The 15,605-nt window shown below is 34.8% G+C and overlaps 1 protein-coding gene across 4 annotated transcripts in view; it reads right to left on the bottom strand.

The window, feature by feature from the left end:
• EPHA7 (EPH receptor A7) overlaps positions 1 to 15,605 on the bottom strand; it is a 155,080-nt gene that overhangs the window by 7,159 nt on the left and 132,316 nt on the right. Inside the window, exons 12-17 of one of the 4 annotated variants that reach the window (XM_090135996.1) lie at positions 15,362 to 15,423; positions 14,153 to 14,362; positions 12,951 to 13,100; positions 8,336 to 8,529; positions 7,090 to 7,245; positions 5,109 to 5,944 (exon numbers count right to left, since the gene is read on the bottom strand). In XM_090135996.1, the coding sequence (XP_089992122.1) occupies positions 5,830 to 5,944; positions 7,090 to 7,245; positions 8,336 to 8,529; positions 12,951 to 13,100; positions 14,153 to 14,362; positions 15,362 to 15,423 (887 nt within the window). In that variant the 3' untranslated portion in view covers positions 5,109 to 5,829. Of the gene's footprint in view, positions 1 to 5,108; positions 5,945 to 7,089; positions 7,246 to 8,335; positions 8,530 to 12,950; positions 13,101 to 14,152; positions 14,363 to 15,361; positions 15,424 to 15,605 lie in introns of those variants that run through there. The other 3 variants (XM_090135995.1, XM_090135997.1, XM_090135994.1) reach the window with 3 other exon arrangements.

The following is a 15,605-nucleotide window of genomic DNA, read 5'->3' as shown; positions in this document are numbered from 1 at the left end:
AGTTCAAAAACCTGTTATCATTACACTAGATTTAAAGATGACTATACTAAAACCATCTGAGAGCAAATATCATCCGAGTTTATTTTATTTGCTGGCTTTTAATGTAAAATTCTCCTTTTATGTCTCCTTCAAGTCTGCTTGAATGAGCTGCATATTACCAGTTGCTTTCCCACCTGCCTCAATTTAGTCGCTTTGACAAATTCCAATCTGGCCTGAGGAAAAATCAGAGTACTGAAACCATTACACACCAGATTATTACATATATTTTAATATCAGCATCTCTCTACTTAAACAACAATCTCAATATTCTTTAACTCCACTGCCAGCAATGTTTTGCAGAGCCTTATGACAGACATGCTGAATGGCTTCACAATCCTCTGTTTTCAATCCCTTTCCTCTTTAGCCTTTAACCTTCCATCATGTCAGTAGACATAACCTACAAAGTGTCTATAGCATACAAACTCTGTTTGATCCTTTTCACTTTCAAACTGCCTGGCCCTTGCCCATCCTACTCTTTTGTCAGAATATTGCAGATTTTATGTGTATGGTGTAATCTGTTATATTTTTAAAGCACTGAATGAAATGTGTTACAAAATTGGTGAACACAGTCTTACTTTGGGTTTCACAGATCACTTTTTTTTTTTAATTTCTTTTTGTGTTGTTTTTTTTCCCCCCAAAACAACTTTGTATGCCCCCCACATTTTTACAGGGAATTTGTTTTCCAAGTAAATAGAAGGCTACACTATGCAAACAATAAAGATCTTCATTTACAAGTTATTGTTGGCTAAGTTAGACTGTCCTTAAGCGTATAGGAGAGAAAATATTGGTTGCTGCCCAGAATTTCTTGTTTTACTGGAAATTAATTTGATGACAACACTTTTGAGTAGTCTTTTGGATCCCAAATCTATCATCTGGAAGTCCATTCCAAATTAGTGGTGTGTGAGTCACAGTCACAGGTTGCCCAGAGAAGCTGTAGATGCCTCATCTCCAGAGGCTTACAAGGCCAGGTTGAATGGGCAACCTGATCTGGTGGTGGACAGCCCTGGTTGGAACTGGATGATCTTTGATGTCCCTTCCAAATCAAGACATTCTATGATTCTATGAAAATTCCGTTATTTCTAAATATTAGTGAAGTCATACATTACAATTCTAGAGGGTCCTGAATATGCATAATTCCCATTGTGCTACTAGCTCAGCAAATCACAGCACAATCTGAATTGCCCTATCATACCTGCTGCCAGTAGTATTGTTACACAAGAATTTGTATTCTACCAGGCCTTATCATTCAGTATTGGAACTTCCACAAACATAAAAAATGAAACTGGTCCAGAAAAAAAACCATGAAACAAAACAAACAAACAAATAAACAAAATAAATAAATAAATAAAACCCCATCATCATAAAACAAACACTGAACAAGTTATGAGCATATGAGTTTCTAATTGTATGCAGGGAAACAATGAATAAAGGATATAAATGGCAGCTCCAATATATCTCATACATATATTTTTAAGGGTGGAATGACTCCTTTTTGACTGAGTTGGCATCTACTTGTCCACACAGCCAGTGGACTGTCTCATGCTATTACTTGGCAGCAAAGTGCCAGATGACCTGTCCCTGTGTTAGGGAGTCTCAGCATACTTGGCATTATGACTGTAGTGACACAATCACCATATTGTTGTAGTAACTTGAAAGTCGCAGAATTTAAATCATTCTCAAAATTACTATATATCAATTATTTAGAAAGTTAAGGACAAATTATTATCTTTTTTATTTCAACTACTAACCAATAAATGTAAAAAAAAATACCAACAACAGAATAAAAAAAGACCCCTTCACCCCCCACATTAAAGCAATAGTTTTTGTAACATTCAAAACAGTGGAAACTATTTACCGTATATTATTATTAGTGGAGAAAAGCAAATTTAATTTAAAATAATACTTTGAAACTCCCTCAGTGAATGCCAGATGACTCCAGCTTAAACAAATATTAAAAACTCATTTTAAATGGAGAAAAGTACAGACAGCTCAATTATTGAGATATTAAGGGCAACATTCAATTTTAGACACATTTAAGCATCTTTGCCTCCTGGAGATTTTTACATGACATTTTTTTAGATAAACATGGTATTGCAAACAGCAACTATCATATCTGATCACATAACCTCTGGACTGAAGCAGTATGCTAGCAAATATTTCTCATTATTTAAAGTCTTAAATAACTGTAATTTACTAGGCAGGTCTTCCTCAGAACATTCACAAAATAAATCAAGAATTAATACCCATATACAAAAAGCATTTAGATGATCTGTTACAAATCTCCGAAGAAAAAAAAACAACAAACAAAATAACTCAACAACCATAAAAACAACAAACCCTCTCTCTGTGAAAAAGCCCAGTATAAATACATTCTGGGACATACTAGTAGTAGAGGAGCTGCCTTTCAACAATACTCAGATTCTAGGGGAAACTCTGTAGCAGCCGAGGTTATATAGGGTAAGAATCACCTAATTTTCAATATCTAGACATTAGATGCCTAAACTAAGCTAATCATCCGGATTCCCTCTGGAGGTAATGGAGATAAGCATTCCCAGAGGAAGATTCATCCCGCTTGTCTTAGGCATCTTTCTTTTAGATACTTACAGATAGATAAAGCCAAGGAATACCAACATCACTGGCAGCCTGATATTGTCTTTTTTAGCAATGCACAATACCCTATTTCAATGGAATTAAGCCAGAACTGAGCTCAGTTCTTTGTTTTATCATTTAGCCTTTAATTCTCCCTCCCAACTTTTTTTTTTCTTCTCAGTTCTCATGAACACAAACTGTCTCCGGCACTTTGTTTTTCTTATACTGGACTATGTTTCTGTGAAACCTGGGGAATTGAAATCAACATCAATATATATTGCTGCTCTATCAGTTTAAATCCTTTAACATGCATGTGCTCTAAACTGCAATAATGTTCTGAACAGTAGATAGGATAGGAATATTGGTATTGATTGTGCTTTCTGGGTCTACTCTACCACTTTCAAATGCATAAAAAACTGTGGCAACTTTAAGGCAGTCAAGGTATATAGATGAATGATAAAATATATTTATTATTCAAAGTAGAAGGCTTAAATCAAACAAGAAAAAATCAGGAAGAAATAACATTAGGGCCCTCACTTTTAGGTGCATGAATCTATGTCACCACACATGCTTTGAGGCCTCTGTGCTTCAGAACATTGAACAGGTTCTCAGAGTGAAACCTGGCCTCAACTCTCTTTCATTTAGGGTTTGTGGGTTCTCAGCAATACCAGCATTGCTGCATCACACCTGGAAACACCAAGCCCTTAGGAACATTAGCCAAGGTTTGTAAGGAAGCAGGTGTCAGAACTTAGACTCCTAAATTTACAGTTAGGTGCCTAAAGCAGCAGCAAAACTGACAAGCACCCTGTGCAGTTGCTCACAGATGCTCACCCCAGTAGTGAGGCACTTAGCATTAGTTATAAAACAAAACAGATGTTTATTAATTATGAGTGTTCCAATGGCAAGTGGAAGTGCCCTGGCCAAGTGGTTGTGTGCACTACTTTCAATGTTGGGCATGCAGTCTACTCTGCATCCTAATTCTATAACATTTTTACAAAATTAATTTTAATAGTTAAAAAAAATCTTGAACTGCATACATGAAAATAACTCAATTCTACGAATGACAATCTAACATGAAATAAGAATATTCACCTTTTTTTCTTACTCTGCCCAAATCCAGGCAATAAATTAGGCTTCTCAGCATGACTGTAAAGTGCTGTGAATTGTATAAACAATCATATATGGACACTGAAAAATAACCCTTATGCACATTGCATTATAGTTCCAAAAATATATTTACAGTCTATTACAAAGATTACAAATGGAAGAGTCTACGTAACGGGATTATTCTAATTAAAAGCTTTTTACAGATTTTCTTCAACAAAGGTGAGGGGACAAAATTGGTGTAACCAAACTGATTTTTCTAATGAAACAAATAAATAAAATGACAAATATAACTGTACAGTGATCTAAAAAGGGGTTCAAAAAAGGAGGAAAAACTGATGCATTTAAGTTTTTGATAACTATCTTTGGTCCTAAATGTGGGAAAACACATTATGTAGCACTGAATATACATGTTTGTTTGTGATGCTCTGCAATTAAAATAGAAAAATATAGTGCATTTTCAATGTATCCAGAGCTCACTACACATAAACGTGTATATAAAACAAGACAGTATAAATAAAATTAACAAGTTTTACAAAGGAAAATTTACAGGGTTTTTCATTTGTTTTTATTTTTTTTGTGTGGATGCCCACATTATCAAACAAGACCAATTTTTGACTGATCCCTGGGATCTTTCTCTATCAAAATCAATAGAAGCAGCCCAATTCTCTTTGGAAGTACAGCATTTCACTGTTGGGGTAGTTCACAATTTTCAGAATTTTGTAAAATATTTCTCTCTGTTTCATATACATTCTCGCCATATCTGTGAAGACACAGTTTGTTATTGCTTATGGTTAATCAAAAACAAAACATATGTAAGTAAATGGTGTAAGAAGATATTCCATTGAGCAATTACTCTTGTATCTTTGCTCCTGATGATGACTGTTGTGTCTGTGTAAGTACAAACACAAATATCTGATCAGAGCTGTAAAAGCTTGTAAAAAAACCTGAAAATTCAGAACTGCCCCTTGCCTCACGCTCTATGTTTCTAATATAAAATCTATGTCCTTACTTTCATAGCTGGACTGCATTCAACTTAAATTCATATAAAATATATGCCAGCTATTTCTCTCTGATTTGCTAATGCAAAATATTGAAAAAAATGTGATGTGCTCAGATTAAATGGTTTAGGTAACACTGGAGAACTGCACCTATTTTCTGAGACACTCCTACAATCACTTGTCCATTCAACGTAGTGCCTCAGCAGGTTTGCAGCTGTAGATCTACATTTTAGAATATATCTCACTTTAGATGATTAAAATCATCTAGCAAACAATTTGCTAAAAGTGCCTAGAACTACGTAGGGGTCATTATTGCTTTTCTTTTTTTTTTTTCTTTTTTTTTTTTTTTTGTCTTTTATTTTCTTTTAAAAGATAGTATATGTGTAACCTTAAAAAATTCTTTAAAAAATATCAGAGCTCTTGGCAACTTGCATTATCCTGACTCCCTGCCAATTAGCTATTCATGTCAATACGGTGCTGATTTAAGAAAAGTAAATGGCACGAAAGGATACCAAAGTTGGGACAGATATACATTGCTTGGTCATGCTTCTTAAATCTCTAGGAACTCAAATAATCCTTCAGAGGTACCCAGTGTAGTAATGTGTCGTAGAATTAGCACTAAAAAGGTCCAAAGATATAAACATCATACTAAAAGAAAGTCTTTATGAAGAATAAACACAAATGATTAAAAAAAGATTCAGAAATCACAGATTTAAGGAAAATATTTTGTTGAATTCAACAATAATATCATGATTTTATCTGACAAATATATTCTTTTTAAAATTTTTATGTACATTTAAAAAGTCTATTAGATAAAAAGGAGGTTAGAGAGCTCAAGGTGTTTGTATGTTTATTCAGGTAGTACTTTGTTTATTGTCACTGCTGTTTTCCTTGCCACCACTGGTGGATCCTAATTCCCTTTTCATAAATTCTGGTGGCACTTAGGAGTTCAAGTCTGTAGGTGCTTCTTGTAGCTCTTCTATTCACTGCAGGAAGGACCCAGGAAATCAAGTGTCTTCTAGTAGCACTTTATATATACTGAAGGCCAGTGCTGTTCTCTCAGTCTGTCACCTCCCTCATAAGGGAGAAATGTCTATCACACTTGGATGCCAGTGCCGTGTAAATGTAGCATTTGTGCTCTCATAGTCTGAATGCTGCTCATGATTTTCTTTTGATGACCAACCAACGTGATCCCTAAACTCATCACATCCCTGGAGAAGACAAATGCGTACATTGTTAATTTTTCAACTTAGACTGCTACTGTATGGTAATCAACTGTGAGTTAAAGCTACATAGTGGTCTGGGCTACAGGTTTCTAACACTGAAGCTGTACCGGAACCTCAGCTCAGTACTGTAAAGTCCTTATAGATCTTCAGTGAGGAGTGTAATTGCATGGCATGTGTCATGTAATTACACTGCCTTATGTCTCCACATCTGAGAATGAGGTTTTGCACTATGATAATCATTTACTGTGGCTTTTAAGGACTCCCAAAGGAAGAGATACTTCTCTTGTAAAATACTTTCGGAGGCTTTCAAGATAAAAGTTATGTATAAATACAAGTTACATTCTGATTCCTGAAGAGATGTCTAGTGAAAGCCTTTGCATATTGATCCATACCCATCATGCAAATGAAAAAGGCTGTTTCAATTCCATCACTAGTAGTGCTACTGATCCACTGTCTTTTGGGCTCTGGTGGCAGTTCTCAGGCTATAGGCTGAGGCTCCCAGTATTACCAGGTAGACAAGAGTGGAGCTGGAAGCTTGAGAATATTGTTTCAAACTTGTCTGGAAAAACGTTGCTCCATAAAAGGCATTGCAAGTGATTGGCTACTACCAGAAAAAGAACTTTGTTTTCAGGATGTCAAGAACTGTTTAGGACAGCAGTGCCAATACTGGCCATGCCTGCCTTCAGAAAACTGTTTTGCTTCTATAGTCTTTTATCCTAATGCAAAGTCATTTCCTGAAGGACACAGACAGCTCCCAGCCAATTAGAAGAAAGATCCACATCTTCCTAGTACACATCTGGAAAAATATACCAATTAGACAGAGGAAAAAAAGTGGTTATTTTCCTGTACATACATACTTTAAAATGGGCCAAATTCTTCCTCAAATTCTAGCCTCGTTATTATTTCAGTTAGTCTCAAAAATGGGGAATAAAGTGATGCCCACACATAGGTAAAAGGGTAATTGCCCTTTCATGGGATGCTCTATTGCAAAATCATGAGCTGCTAAACCTTCTGACTTAACCCCAAGTACAATGTTTGTACTCAGGATAAAGTTTTTGAGTTGAACATAGTGTATTATTTTACCTAGAAGTTCCCTAAATGCAAGTTAAACATGCCCAGTACTAACTTACTCAATAGTCATCCTGGCAACTGATTCAAGAGAGTTGTAGCCTGCTGCTGTGAAATTATCCTTATATCTTTCCATCTTAATAGCTTGTAACCATTCGCCTACGGAGCAGAAAGTGGTAAAATCGGGAGTGTTCTGGTCCAGAAGAGGGCTAATTGGTCTATGGAGAAGGAAAAAGGAAAGTAAGTTGTTTCCAAAGAGAGTAAAACATCAGGGAGTATTTAGCAAGGTGAGAGTCAAATAAGTTTGGGGTATTCAAAACTTCAAGAGTAGAAAGTAATAGGTCTTTATAAACAGGTTAGATTATTCTGTGAATAGTTCTGACTACACTGTAGCTCACAATATGTATTTCCTAAACTTATTCATGTAAAAGATGAGAGGTCAGAGTGAGCAACAACAGCCTAATGGACTATTTTTATCAACACTATATCAACCTAGCATGACAGCAGCTGTAACTGAAGTTGCTGAGTAAAATAAAGATACTATTTTTAAAGCATCTTAGAGAATGTAGCAGTAACTATTCCCATTATTCAATTGGATGAGACAAAACAAAGACAGGGAAAGATCAGAGACAAAAAGTAAGTTGCTTAAGGTCACAGAGCAAATCAGTCAGCAGAAGAATTGGGAACGGAACACAGGCAAGCTGATTCCCTAGTGCATTGATCTAGCTTGTGAATCAAAAGATTACCATGATTAAATAAATCACCTGAATTTTATGAAGAAGTCATTAAAAGCTATATCATGAAGTACAATGAGATGCAATCACTGAAAGGAAATAAAGCCAGAATACAAAAGGTAAAATCCTCAAGTGTAGCAAGTCAAAGTACTTTGGCCAAACAAAAGTATAAATTTCTACTGTATGAGTTCCTACTAGGCAAGGGATGCACAATATGAAACTACAACAGATGATGATCCTTGCCATCAAGACTTCACAGTTTTAAGAAACAATGAAAACAAGGACTGCTGATAGTGGAAAGAGTGGTGAGCAGGCAGCAGTTTACTGAGAAGCGTGTTAGTTCCACAATATTTACTTTCTTTATTTTGATTATTTTTTATGAAAAGTCCCTTTTGGCTTAGTTCAGTGTAGTACAAAAGGAAGGTGAACAAGGGATGGGAAAAACAGGGAACAGAAGAAAAGAAGAACTGAGAGACACATGGAGCAAGTATGAAGTGGAACCAGCCACCAACCAGAATGTCCAGAACCCAGCCATGCACATCATCATATGAGCACTCACTAAAGATTTTCTTACCTGCTACAAGTTCCCAGAGGGGTTTTCAAGCTGTTTGGATTCCTAATCATTTTGTCCAGAATACCAACTATCTGCTCAAACTTTGGCCTTTCACCACGTTCTTTCTGCCAGCAGTCTAGCATCAGCTGGTGTAGTCCTGCTGGGCAATCCATGGGTGCTGGCAAACGATAGCCTTCTTCAATTGCTTTTATAACCTAGTAGCCAAGACAATTAGTCATTTTTCATTAAGGGATACTTAATAAATATATTTTTGCTACCTTGTGCAAGAAATGCACAATAATAATGATGATAATAATAATAATAATAATAACAAAATCAATAAACTTGCCATCAGCACTGCAAAAATATAAAACTTTTGTTTTGACACTAGCCTTCGTTTTTTTCAAATAGTTTCCTGATTTTATCTTTGGGCTTAATAAAAATACTGTTCTGTATGTGGAGAACATAGCTCTATTATCTAGTCAAGTGAGCAGCAGGGAACAACAATTAAATTCACTAAAGGAGTAACAGATAGATTGATAAATGGAGTTATTTCAGAAAGCGTTATTACTTGCCCCAAGGCCTTTATGAGTGTGTGGTAGAAGCAACCGACTTGTATGTGGATAGAGATCTGTGCATACACATATAAAATAAAAAAGCCTGAAAATACTATAAAAGGATCCAAGAAAAATGCTTAGCAGATAGGAATTGTTAGGAAAAAAAGTTGTATTTTATGTCTAGCCAAGTTAGCTTAATGATAGAGTAGCAAAAATGTGTCATGTGGGTGAAGAAGATCTAGCTGAATGTTATTTTAATATATCACCTTAACAATAAGTTAAATGTAATAAGAGACACTGCCAAACGATAATATAATCGAAGAAGATCACAAACATCTGAACCAAGAATTACATCCACTCATCAACTTCCTTTGCAAAGCTCATTTGGATTTAAGTGAGAAAGAAAAATGGTTAAAGTAAAATCAGGGCAAAACTGCTGTAAACCTTGAGAGTAGGACAAGAAAGCACATCAGGAAGCAATGCAGATAAGAAAAGCCTGTGAAAAAGGACTAAAACATTGTTCACAGGGGATTTCAAGTATACTGACATTGACTGACATAGCAGTATTAGAATTGCTAAGGAAGGGTGCTTGTTCTTGAAGGGTAGCATACAGGACTGTGTTCTCCCTCAGCTTTTACAGAAAGCAAGATCAGAAGCTGTTCTGGAGTTAGCCCTAGGAAACAGATCTAGTATGATAAATGAAGTTGGTGAATATCCAGGGTTTAGTGAAAATAATAACCTCAGATATAAGACATTCCATAGGTTGTGTGAGAAAATACAAAAGCAGTGGACTGCAAAGTAGACAGAACTGCAAAGAACACAAAATGACCTTCAAAAAAAGCTGGCTAAAATCCATGATTCTATCAAAACCCTTTTTGCAGAAATGAAGTTTTGTGAAAAGAGGACATATAATCCACAGACAGGGCACTTATTCACTGGCAAGCTTGTGTCACAGGATGCCCTTCTGACCTCAGAGAGGTTGCCTCCTCTCCCTGGGCCTCAGCATTCTATCTGTACATTTAGAATGACAATACTATACTATCTCAAAAATGACTGAGAAATATTCAATTCCTGCAGTAACATCCACACCTTGAAGAATGAGTGTGGTGACCTTTTAGTGACAGTGAAGTTATCTGTCAGACAGCGTGAGAAGAGAGGATTTCTGCAGGAAAACAACACAGAAATTGTAAGAACAATACTATAAATGAATAAAACCCCAAACCATTAAAAGTAAAATGCATGATCTTTTGCAATAGAACTAAGAGGAAAAATAAAAGAACAGCTCTTCTCAATCAAGAGTAGCAGTGAAATGAAAAGTTAAAAGTAAGCTACAGTGTGTATAGGAAAAATGGCATGCTATGAGAAGTAAATCAGAAATCTCTAAGAAAAGTTCTTCTGAAGTATAAAAGATAGTATGTACGATATGTGTGTATGAATGCACTTATTTAAGAGGTCAGCATACAGAAACAACCACTGAAAAAGTGGTTTCCCAATCCACTCCCAATCCCAACAGCAAAACCAACACCAAATTATTCAAGGAACTTTGAAATAATAAACCAGATTCTATCCCATTAAGGGATGGTGAATACATGAACACAGTTTTTTCATGTTCACTACAGTCCCAAAATAAACTAGAGAGATAGGAATCAAGGTGATGATATTTTTTAAAAGGCTGCAGAATCAGCTTCTTTGATGTGTACGCTGAGCAAAATGGACATGAAGCATGAAACTTGGAGAAATATAAATGAATGAGTTACCTACAGATGGATGGAATAGCTGGAAATATTTAAAACACTGTAAAAATATTCCAAAATATAAATAAAGTAGTGTATGTGTCTTTTTGCTTGTTTTTAAGGTTTTACAAAACAGACAATTTGAAGGACACCAGTATCTACTCTGTTTAGAAAGGTGGGGGTGGCATTCTAAAAATCACTATTCAGAAATAAAGAAATGGATTTAGGAACATGTATGTTTCCATATAAACAAAGCTACCAAGAGAGCACAGCTGAAACAGCTGAAGTACTTATTAATGGAACTGATTTATATTGTCTACATTTGCCACAATTTGTTTTCTGAATTCTGCTTCTGCCAAAAAAAAAAAAAAAAAAAAAAGGACAGACAGAGAGAGAGAAACGGAGTGCTGCTGAGAATCAATTATGCTTCCCTCATAATCTGGCTACCTGAGAACGTAAAGTCAATTGAAAGAGGGTCAGGACTGTTCAATGTCTGTGTTGGCTGCTGTCAAAGATCAGAGAAAAATTAAGGGTAGTGGGACAAATCAAAGGTTTGGTTTGTGGTTATCACACTGCTTCTGGTTATGTAGTAATAATAATAAAAATATTAATGTTGATAATAATAAATCCAGGAGTGCAGCAAATTAAAAAAAAAGTAAATCTATATTCTTACCCTTTTCTGAAGAGTTAATCCACCCCAGCACTAGTAAAAGAACTAGCAAACACTGGCATTCTAATAGGAGAATAGAGTAAAGCACAGAAAGGAAAGTGTAGAAGCTAAACTGTATGAAGGCACCTGTTACTAGCACAGTATAAGCTTTAAGAGAGATTGCAACAATAATCAGTATTCTCTATTATTCTAAAACAATGACTTGAAGAGGGGTGGGATTAAACAAGTGTCTTCAAAAGATGCAAATTTAGACAGAGATCTGATCCCATCCATGACTACATACACATTTAAACAAAATAATGTACTTAAGATATAAACTGCCTGGCCGTGTTAGCAAAATGAGAGAAGACATATTTAGTATTTTTGCTTAGAGTTAAATACTGATAACCGTGAAGGAGAATAAAAAAAATAATAAAATGATGATTATACATTTTTGCGTCATGGATTTCTTTACACAGTTGACTAGATGTGTATATGTTTTGCAAGGTATGTTTCAGGACATGTTTATAAAGATCTAAACATACAAAAATATTTGAAATTATTTTTAACAAATCATCAATGCATCTCTTATTTACATGCTACTGAAAATTATTATGTAAATGTTAAAAATAGATGAAACTGTGAGAAACTGTACTTAACTATTTTATAAGAAATTATAATTGATTTACTTTATTTGCAGTTTTCTATACTTTCTAGAATCCATCAAGGACCACAAAGATATTGGAATTTCCACTATTTAAAAGATGTTCCTTATTGTTCCTTGAAAGACAGGTAAGGTTTGCCTTTGAGGCATCTTATATTCCTGTCAGACTTCTTTTATGTTTGAATCTAGTACAGAAGGAAGGTGTCAAAAGAAATGAAAATCTACTGAGTGTCTAGGGAATGTAAATATTTCTCTTTCTCTGCCCCAAGGACTTGTTTGCCCATATTTTGACAGTCCATGAAATCTTTGACACTGAGACCTGTCAAATATTAACAACTTTGCACTGTGCAAAACTGACTTATCATTTACACTTTTATCATTTTCTTAAACTTCAATGTCTATCATTCAATCAAAGAATAAAATAATAATTATAATAAAAAAGAAACTCAAGCCTCCGACCCAAAGAAATTTAAATGTGAATCATTCTGACATCTTTCTCGTTTGCATAGCTTTTCCCTGTATACTTTCTATATTAATAGATAGTCAGAGACCAAGATTAACACCTATCTGTTCTATTACTGCTGACCTGTTGCTCTAGGTCATATTTTATGCAAACAAAGATATTGTGAAATCAGCATAATTAACTTTAAAATGTAGGTCATTAACTGCCACTCAGATTTTTAACAACTTTTTCCAACTGATTAATCATTGTTCTGAAGTCAGAAACCTCAGAATTAATTTTTCATTGGAAAAAATTAGTTCCTTCTATGCTTAAGTATAATAAGATGAAGTGCGCATATTACTATTTTTGATGTTCCAATTTTACTTTAAACTTGGGACAAAAATCATAATAACCACATAGAAGAAGAAAGATTTAAAAATTAAGTTGAAAAATGAAAGCTCTGTAACTTTTTCTAAGAACCCTACTGGCTCTTCCTAAAATAAAATTACATTCATGTATGGTGAAATATGTGTATGCATTTAAAATATGTAATATTTGTGTGCTCACGTGCTCTTAAAAAGTATGACCTACATCTTGATTGGACATATCCCAGTAAGGCCGTTCTCCATAAGACATTACTTCCCACATAACGATTCCATAACTCCATACATCACTGGCTGATGTAAATTTGCGGTACTGGATGGCCTCTGGAGCTGTCCATCTCACTGGAATTTTTCCACCCTATGTTAAAAAAAAAAAAAAAAAAGTATTTTTCTCCCACACAATTTCCACACCATTCCACACCACCTTTCTTAGAATGCATTTATAATTACTTCTAACAACATCAAAGTCAGTACTTACACAGTTTATCATAGTTTACTGATTGCAGAATTTTCAAAGTCTTAAGCTCTTAATCACTTGGGCTGTAGAAACTTAGGCACCTGTCTAAGCTAAGTTGGGTGCATTTCTCCGTAAGTGCTTCTCTTTCCATTGATTTTAAGGGGCTGCTGAGATGTCTGATTTAAACTTGACATTTAACTCCTGGGTGACTGAAGCTAAGGGAAAGAAATCTCATTCTGTGTATATAGATCCCATAGAATTGTCATATGGCTCTTCTGAAATCTCAGTCTGGCACTTTAAAACCAGGATCCAAGCTAGAGCCCAGTGGCAGGAGTGACACCCCTGAATACCTTTGCAGTTTCCCAGATCCCTGTGCCTGTCAGAGCAGATTCCAGGGGCCCCTTCTTTACTCAGTATGAGAAGATAGGTAGTACAAGGCCTCACTGATGGAAAAGGGAAGATGGCTCAACAAAAGAATAAAGAGCATAGTGTGCCTGATGAATGGTTATTTAAGAAAAGCATCCCATCCAAAAGCAAGGGAAAGCACAGGAGTTAAGCTTTGTTACAATCTTGCCTCAAGCTAGTCAACTTTTTGCTAAGATAAAATCTACTATGAAAAATAATATTACCCTACTAGTATCTTAACTGATTCATATTAGGTGAGGTGACTAACCTTTCTATGATTCAAACTTCTATACACATTTAAGCAGAGAATTATGTGGAAAGGAATAATGAAGATACTGTACAAAATATTTAGATCCCTACTAAATAAATATACATGCTCTTGCAAAAACATCAAAATCCACTTAGAGCCAGTTTTCTGCAGAGACTTCCATTTTAGTGTTTTCCATTTCTCAAGGAACTAATGTATTTCTTTTTTGTCTGCTTGCCAGAATATATGCTTCTTAGTAAATATATATTTAAATGATTAAAAACATATAAATTTCTCTCACAGTGGTAGTGTAAACGGCTTCTGGATCATCTTCTATAACTCTGGAAAGGCCAAAGTCTGATACTTTACAAACAAGGTTGCTGTTGACGAGAATATTGCGTGCTGCAAGATCCCTGTGTACATATCCCATATCGGCCAAATATCTCATTCCTGCAGCAATTCCCCTCAGCATTCCTACCAGCTGAATGACTGTAAATTGCCCATCATGTTTCTGGAGGGAAAAAAGAACAGCAATTCTTATTAGTATAGCTGATAAAAGAAAATAAGAATTATTTTTACAACTTTAGATTTCTAATTATTTACATGAGGCAGTTCATCTTAGGGCAAAGAATCTCACTTCAAATGTAAGTTATATTTTGTTTCAGACATAGAGCAGTACATCCAGTTAAGAAATGTATGAGTAGCTCACGTACTAGAAACAACAAAACTCACCAATCCCAGTAAAATTCTCACTAACTCATGACAAGTCTTTTTTAAGAAAGCTTACCTCACAAAACAACTCTTCATAGTTTGCCTTTATGCTCTTCATTTCTAAGAATAATTGTATTTGTCAAGAAAATGAGAATTGTCTACTTTTAGAACTCAAGCAATCAATACTTTTTTAATAGCCTGAAATTTATGTACATATAATTTTTACATATAATATATATAAATGTATTTTCATTCTCTATAGGGTAGTACACATTGTTTTACAGCCGGTAAGGAGTAATACCTGGCTGGTTCAAAACAAACATCCATAAACTCTAAATGCTTTTCAACTTATTTTTCTTTTTCCTGCGTTCTTCTCTTAAACATGACTATAGTTCATTTAGGGATTCTTTATTCATTTCAGCCATGTTGAAAAACTTTTTTTTTTTTTAAAAAAAAGGTAGAAAATTGAGCTTAAAGCATCAGTGGTCTCAATTTAGCTGGTGGCAGTAATAAGTTCCACCATTTCTATACCACATTAAATCACTTAAATTCTTAGAATGTTTCCATATGATCCTGTTTGATGTTCTGATTTCTGATCTTACTTTGCTGAAAAAGATCAAGAACTGCTAATATTTGACAAATTCAATTTCAACCTGAAATGGCCTTTTATTGTGCATGCATGCATATAAATACATACACATGCAAACATAAAACACATATTATATACATATATACACACACATACATATACATATAAATAACAAGGTATGTTTTTACATATTTTCATTTTGGTACTTACTCTAAGAAATGCATCTAATGCCCCATTTTCCATATATTCTATTACAATCATGACTGGTTTCCCTGAAAGAAATAAAGGCACATTTTCTTTGAGAAACCATAATAAAAATGGACTGCCTTTTTTTGATAAAATATGTTATTTCTTTGAAGGACTGAATTGTCGAGACACGAGCATTTCAGAAGCCTCCAGCACTATTTTTGAGCTCTAATAAGTTCTTAAATGTCTGCATGGAATGTGGTCATGA

Source organism: Phasianus colchicus, chromosome 2 (assembly GCF_987193195.1).
Source record: "Phasianus colchicus chromosome 2, bPhaCol1.hap1.1, whole genome shotgun sequence".
Taxonomy (NCBI): domain Eukaryota; kingdom Metazoa; phylum Chordata; class Aves; order Galliformes; family Phasianidae; genus Phasianus; species Phasianus colchicus.
The sequence above is the reverse complement of the archived record's forward strand: the minus strand, read 5'-3'. Positions and strand labels throughout refer to the sequence as shown.